Here is an 8,225-nt window from a genome sequence, read left to right as displayed (position 1 = left end):
AAACACTTCCAACGGGGCGCAGACATGCGCAGTCACACGCAGACGCAGGCGACGAATCTGCTGACTCTGTCTCTCTAATACATCGCTATACACTCACACACACACATACACACACTCATGCACACACACACACACACACACACACTCATGCAAACAAACACACCCATAACCTCTGTCTCCCTCTCTCTCTCTCTCACACACACACACACACACACTCATGCACACAAATACACCCATAACCTCTGTCTGTCCTCTCTCTCTCTCACACCACACACACACACTACACACACACACTTCAGCACCTGTAAGTCTACGCATCAGATCTAGGATCTAAAATGAAAGAAAAGAGAGTGAGGAAGCCCTAGATGTACTTGTCAGTAAAGCTCTGATTCATCTATTGAGGAAGACCTCTGATCCAGATGAAGAGTCCTCTCCACCCCTCTGGAATACTGCCTCAGGCATATGTTAACAATCCTCACATCTAATGACCTCCAAAACTTATAATCTCTCTCCCTTTTCTCTCTCTCTCCTCTCTCTCTCACTTACCTTCTCTTTCTTCCTAAGTAAAGACAGATTTGTGATGTGTCGGAAGTTATTCAGTAGAATAAGGCAAAGGGCTGGTGCTCCCAGGCAAAGAAAGAGAGATACAGAGAGAGACAGAAAGTGGTAGAGCTGGAGTGACACAGGAACACAGTCATCTAAAGCAATTTATCCAGCTTTAAAAGTGCCTTTTCTTCAACACTACAGAAAACTGATTATAACATCCCTGCTGCTAGCTAATTAAAGATCAATACGGCAAAACACATCTTATTTCGCAAGCAAGACACACACACACACACACACACACACATTCGTGTAGAAGACTGCTATACAATAACTTGATGAACCCATACCTGTGAAAAGACTCTCTTTTTTTTTTTGCTGTTGTTGTTGTTTTAAATGGGCCCAAATGGAGCATGTCCTTTACTGCATTCTGTCTAATTAAGGGAGCTGACAATGTCGGAGTCCCCCAATGAGAAGTCTTTAAGCACTGCAGCTCGCAGCACACACACACACACACACACACACACACACAGAGGACAGCAGCCAGAGTAAAGATAATGAAGGAATATCAAACAGACTAAGCCAGCCCGTTAAGCCTGGTGTCACGTCGTTAAGCACAGGCCTCGTGAATTTATGGGGGGAAAAAAAAATATTAATTGCCACAATATAGTAAGGACATAAATCCTCCAAACACAGCTCCGAGGTGTTATCTGTGGTAGTTTCTGTAGTCTTAATGAGATTAGTTCAACAAAAAAGGGTCACAAATTAGGAGGTTTTCTTTTTAGATAGTCTTTTTTTTTTTTTTTTTTTGAGGTTTGTGTTTGAGAATTCATTCCAACGTAAGTTTATTTTCTTTCCCTTTGAGCTTCAAGTCATGAGACCTTGAGAGGAAAAAAAAAACATCCAACAGAAGATATAAATTATGTAACCAATCATATTATTACAAGCTGTCTCTTTTTCCGTGGCTGTCTCACCTACGCACTGTCTCTCTCTCTCTTCTCTTCCTTTTTTCATTCCTGCGACGTATCCGCGATTCTGTATAAACTCAACACTCATTAAAAAGACCGCCACCTCCCCTCATCTCTCCCTGATACATAAGCTGGAGTGTACAAGAGAGAGAGAGAGAGAGAGAGAGAGAGAGAGAGAGAGAGAGAGAGAGAGAGAATACAAAAACAAGTGCAGAACTCTCTTAAAATTAGTATGGGGTACGCTGAAATTCTCTGCTGTCAAATTTGGATTTGATCCTCCGGATTATAAGAGCTGGGAGATTTTTTTTTGAGGGAAATAAAAACAGTCTGACAGAGTTGTCTTTTTTTGTGGTCTGTTTAGTAGGAGCTAAGACAGATGTTACAAATACTCGGAGCAGAGATGACCCGGCGTAAGAAAGCAGTGCTGGCTCAGAACGGGGGTGGTGGGGGGGGGGGGGGGTGGCAATCTTGTCGAGTGTTTGTGTTTCATCTGAAGCCTGGAGCTCACAGCCAATCAGCACTGAGGAGACTTCCTGAGGCCAAACGTGAAAAAATATGACCTCACAGGCTTGGATTCCAAAATGACTGAACTCACACTTTGGGAACTGTTTCTCTAAAGTTCTACGCCAACGTTCCTCAGAGACGGTCCTGAGAGTCCAGATTCCTGCTGGTCTTCGCCCTCTCTTCATAATTAGAGCCTGACTTTTAAATCTGTGCAAATAAGTTTGCGTTCTCTTCAGCCAATCAACCATCAGCTAATAGGACTTCAACAGTCTAAGGGGGAGGTTTCACAAAGCAGGACTTTTTTACTTAAGACGGATGACTTGAGCCGCAAATCAGGTTTCAGTTATGTTGTGTTTACTAAGTGAGAAATTCTGCTTTGTGGAATAGTCCCAAACACCAGCTCTGAGGGGCCCTGGTCTATGCCACACACTTACACACTCACACACACACACACACACATACACACACACACACACTCACCCATTCACTCACATACAAAGACACACACACATACTCACTCACACACACAAACAAACACACACACACTCAGTCACTAATTCACTCACACACACACAAACACTCACACACTCACTCATTCACTCAAATTCTCTCTCTCTCTCCCCCTCACACACACTCTCACACACACACACACACACACACCACACACACAACACACACACACACACACACACGCAGTAAGTGCTTTATTGACGTGTGTAAGCTTCATTTACCTCAGAAAGAATGTATAAGCATTAGCATAAATGACTGAACGGACCCACGGCACTTTCGTCCCTTTCAGCTCTTAGCCTTTTAATAGTGCATTGACGTTTTTCCGCTACATGGATTCATTTCCATTTACTGGGTAATGGATAACGAAGCATAGACAACAGAGGGGCTACATCTGACAGAAATGAAAAGACTTTTCCCCCCCACGTCCCCCCCAAATGAACCAAATGCATGTACCTTGGATATGAGAAAAAAAAAATCTTACAAGCCAAGCCACCTGTTTATGCTGCGATCACATATTTCCATCTGTTTTCGAACAAGACCTCATTAAGCCAGACGACACAACATTTAACAGAACGAGGCTTCATAAATATCCAAATGAGATTATTGCCTCCTGATAAAACAAAAACACCTAAAGCAAAAGGCTGAGTGTTCGGCTGGAAAAAGATACTGGTTAACTTCTGCTCTTTACAAGTGCCTTGGTTTTTTTTTTTCCTTCCTTTTTTCGATTGTTTTTAATGTATCAGCTATCAAGACGTTATACCGATTCAAGCCACAAATACATTTTCTCATCAGCCGTTAATCCTTGACATCGCAAAGCGCCCTTTCTGGATCCCAGAAATCGACGTGTTTAATCAAAACAACGCTCTTTGGCGATTCGGGTCGTCGTTTTTGGAGGCGGCCCTTTTGCTAGCATCTCGGCATCTCGTCTCCAAGGCTGTATTTTCCAGTCTATTCATTAGCTTTTTTTCCATGTGTAGCTTTGTTGACATGTTTAAATGACAATGAGAATGTCGTGTGAAGTGAACTGGTTCAGCAGTCACACACAGCCGGGCAGGGAACATTCTAGCTGAAAAGGTGGGTGAGATGTCGGTCATGAGTGTGTGTGAAAGGTGTGCGAGTGGTACAAAGCACATCACAGCATCACAGGAGAGAGCTCAGGAGCATGTGACCCACTGGGGGTTCGAATAAACAAACAAACAAACAAACAAACAAATAAGTAAATGCCTATCTCTCACACCTTGTAATTTTGCCTAGTCAAACTAACACGCATCCCACACGAATACAAATCCTGATATCTTCTCATATCTTCTCCGCTTTCTAAAAAAACATTTTTTAATCTTAACTGAAGTGATAAAGAACGGTTCCGGAAAACTCTTTTTTTTTAAATTCTTCGACGGAGTTCAAAAAAGAAAAGTTATAAAAAAAAAAAATCCGTTTTTGAATTCCGTAATGGAGTGTGCTCGGCGGAGTGAGATTAATGTCTGTCGCCTACACAGATAAGAAAAAGGGAAGAAATGTGGTTACATTTGTTTCTTTTCTTTTTTACTTTTTTTTCTCTCTCTCTCTCTCTCTCTCTCGATGGTGAGAGGTTTCAATATTGCAGATCTCTAAAAAACTATATTTCATCCAAGTGCTCCGAGGCAAACTCGTGACATATTAAAATTCCGCTGCCTCAGACCAGTCGATGTGTATCAAATTTCACTCTCTCCCTACTCAACCCACACCCTCATTAAACTGGTCACTAATGCTCAGCTCCCTCATTGACGGTTTATCAATCATCACAGCTGCTGCTCACTGAGGCCAGTCCACAAAACTGCTCAACAAGAGAGAGAGAGGGGGGAATATATATATATATATATATATATATATGAAAACAGAGACCTGCAGTAAACAAAGCAGGCACCACTGTGACCTTCTAAAGGCTAAAATGAATAATGAACTCAAGGAACAGGAAAGTGGATCTTGTCAAAAAAAAAAAAAGAAGGAAAACATAAACACACTCACACACACACACACACACACACACACACAACGCACACACACACACACACACACACACACACACACACACACACACACACACACACACACCTATGTTAGTCTACTCAGTTTCCTCGGTTCCCTCCCCTGAATTCCCTGCTGTAGACAGAGAAGTAATATGACTCTGAGAGTATGTGTTTCTCCTCGGCTCCGCAGCCAGGCCTGTTTGGATGGAGGAGGAGGAGGAGGAGGAGGGAGGGAGGGGAGTATGCGTGGAGGAGGGGAGAGTCATTAATTGATGACAGCCTGTGCTTCCATGTGTGAACAGGCCTGACGTACTGGGCCAGATATGTCCAGAGTCGGACCTTCACAAACCAGAGGAAGTATATTTCACTCCTTGTTTTCTCCTCTGCGGAGGCAGCGGAGGGAATCGGGCACTTTTCTCAACTCGCGCTTCATATTGATAGGAGCGAGATAGTGAGGAGACGGCGCAGGCAGCAAACCCAAACTCGCAGACATGACAAGAAAAACAGCGCTTTGTGAGGCCTCCCCAACCCATGCTTCAAGTGAACTGTGACAATAATGCAAACTTCTTCCTCTTTCATATCGAGGTCCTCAGATACAACAAGCTAGGCCATATTTTGTTATCTTCAGTCTGAGCCAAAGAAACACCCCCTGACACAAACACACACACAAAAACACGCGCGCGCACACACACACACAAACACACACGCACGCACTATCTAAACACCCACAAATATACACACCCACCCACGCACACAAACACATATACAGGGAATACTTTCAAATCAAATCCAGGCTTCCGTTAGTAAAAGGAAGTCTTACCTCTCTGTCCTTCAGTTTCATGGCCAGGACTAGCTGGTGCCTGTGATTGGTCAGAGCTTCACGATAATTCCCCTTAGAGAAGAACGCTGACCCCAGGTTGCCGTGAGCTCTACATTCACCAGTCTGGTCACCTGGCAACAGACAAAAGAACACTAAAAACTGGCCACTCCCACACTCCGCCCATGCCAAACCTCCCCCCCCCCCCAAAAAAACCCAAAACTCCTCATTAAACTGACAAACTAATTTGCTTATATTGATTCTGCAGCGGCTGTACCCCTCAAATGAATAGTCGGTTTTTATTGAACAAAAACAGGCTGGTTGAGCTCTGGTACTGGATTTTAGAATCCCAGATTTACATACGAATCCCTTGGCAGTTCAAAAAGTGTATTTAAAAAACTGCAAAAGCGCAAATATTGTAATAAAAGACAGAAGTCCCTAATCAGGGGATAGCTTTGTAATGACATCACGCGCATTCACGTGAAGATTCACTGATCGGCACACATCTGGTGGGCCGCTTGGCCAAACGCTGACGTTGAGTGGAAGTGAACTTCACTGGCTGCGTTCGCAGGGCGACTGAGCTTAAGTTCCCTGAATGACCTCACAGCGTGTCAAATGTGTGAACCCCGATGCACACAACCACGCCCCCCCCCCCCCCCCCCCCGCACGGTTCGGCTAAAATCAAAGCATGTGTGAAGAGAATGATGAACGACGGACAACGGCAAAGGGTAAACTGAGAAAACGTCTCACGTTTCACCAAAGCTCTCCGACTCTAACTTTCAAAATATTTCATGTTTTAAACATATATCATGTATTTAGTGACTTCCTCAGGACAGAGACAAGTATGTTAAAAAAACAGTTAACAGAGTTTTATTACTTAGTTTTCAGTCACATTTTGCAATTAGATTAATAATAATTAATAATTATCATGATCTTTTGTGGAAATATGTTCTTTGGGCTTTTTGCTCTGTGTTCTGGGTCACGTGAATCTCTTTCTGCTGACTTAGGAGGACTCAAAGACATCCATTCAGCCGTTCTGCTCACAGGAATCTGCTTCTCAAGGGCACACATTGTTCACTGAGTCACCTCTCTGTCTCTCGAAAGCTGCCACGAGCACAGTCCTCAGTCATTTAAAAAAAAAAAAAAAAAAAAAAGTTCCACATTTTATCTGAATGGTGTGCACCCAGAAGGGACCCACTCCATCACATTCCGAACTCAAACTCACCTAACGTTTTGGCCACTTCCAAGTCCTGCTGCATGTAGGCGGTGCTCTTCTCCGCGTTGCCAAGCGACCAGTAGGCGCTGCTGAGGGCGGAGAAGACGGAGCCGCGTAGCTTCAGGCTGCAGGTGCCAATCTTCAGTGCTGCCTCCAGAACCACCACTGAGGCGCCGTGGTGGGAGGCGGTCAGCAGCTCCTGACCAATCACAGACACCACCACAAACGGGCTCTTGTCCAGTTTCATCTTCTGCAGCTGCTGATAGGTTGGCTCCAAGGATTCTGGTGACGAAAGTGACAGCACACCACCTGGTTATGAACATTTCTACGTTTCAGACCATAAAGTCAAACATCTAATAAAGAGTGCTAAGTAAATACTATGTAACACATCCGAGGCCACACTGAAGGAGCTGAAGTCCAGTCGGTATGGGAGAAGAAAGCTTTTGAGGAGTAATTAAGGTGCTCTCACTGAGTGATGATTGTGAATGAGAATTATGACAATGACTCATACATGGTTATGAGGAGCTTCTTCCAGGAGACGCCACCCATGAGATTCTACCACCTGCTTTATCTCATTACCGAAGATTTTTCACGATTTGCATCTTTTATTTTCCTCTGTCTGACTTCTCTGCCTTAGGTAGGTTTGAAAAGTCGTTGCAGCGTAGCACATCATCCTCTGTTTCATGTACGTGCGGGTGTGTGTGAGTGTTTTATGGAAGGGGGCAAAGGAGAGAGAAAAGAAACACAACATATGTGCACAAGGTGACCTCCGGAAGAGGGAGGAGACTCAGGTAAAGTGTGCACATTGTCATAAATCAACACGGGCCAAGCCAGTGTCACCTGCCCCCCCGTGGGAGAAAAGACATCTCATTTTTTATACATCCTATCTGTATGTGTGCTTTAAAGATGGGGGGGGAGGGGTGGATTGGAACTCTCCACCTACACACTGTAACTCCTGGAGGAAACCAAGAGGGTATATCTGTAATACACATCCATATACCACAGAACTGAATATACCGTGCATGTGTCGTGTGAATACTCCATTCTGATTGGTCCGAGAAGCGTCACGTGTGAATTCCCAAACCACACCAACCTGTGCGCATCTGATTCGATGCGTATTTCTGTGTGGCGTTAGCTGTGTCAAACCTCTGTGTCATGCGGTTCTCTCGTAACAACTCGCTCTCAGAGCGCTGTCCCTCACATAAGCACTGGTGCTAAAAGCTTACAGCTTGTTTCAGATCAAGGAAAAAAACAAACAAACAAACTTAACTTCCTGACATGGGTTCGCGTTATAGAATAATATACATTTATCAGTCTGAGGGGCCTTACAAAGAACATAACTAAGCAAAATATAACAGGTAAGGTAACTTAGACAAGTAAACAGGTATTACCCCCCCCCCCCCCCCAACGTCCTCCCCTGCATGCCAGTGGTGTGGCATGAGGAAAGACGACCTATTAAATGAGAAAGCAGGCGTTCCACTGACTTGCGATAGGACAGCTGTGTCATCATACCCATTCATATGTTGTAATTGAATTCAGCTTGACAGTCACACAACTGCCATCAATCTGAATGGTGAGAAAAAGACTTCGGCTCAGGGAGGGAAGGCGGCGTGTGGGCTAGGGAATCGAGTTAACGACACGGCCCAGGAAGATAAACAACA

The 8,225-nt window shown here is 44.3% G+C and overlaps 1 protein-coding gene across 1 annotated transcript in view; it reads right to left on the bottom strand.

Moving 5' to 3' along the window:
• Window positions 1-8,225, bottom strand: part of ttc28 (tetratricopeptide repeat domain 28) — a 152,234-nt gene that overhangs the window by 35,596 nt on the left and 108,413 nt on the right. Inside the window, exons 4-5 of the mRNA XM_030768076.1 lie at window positions 6,574-6,846; window positions 5,352-5,482 (exon numbers count right to left, since the gene is read on the bottom strand). Coding sequence (XP_030623936.1) covers window positions 5,352-5,482; window positions 6,574-6,846 — 404 coding nt within the window. The remainder of the gene's footprint in view (window positions 1-5,351; window positions 5,483-6,573; window positions 6,847-8,225) is intronic.

The sequence above is a fragment of the Chanos chanos genome, chromosome 3 (assembly GCF_902362185.1).
Source record: "Chanos chanos chromosome 3, fChaCha1.1, whole genome shotgun sequence".
NCBI classification, from domain to species: Eukaryota; Metazoa; Chordata; class Actinopteri; order Gonorynchiformes; family Chanidae; genus Chanos; species Chanos chanos.
This window is presented reverse-complemented; position numbering and strand designations above follow the sequence as displayed.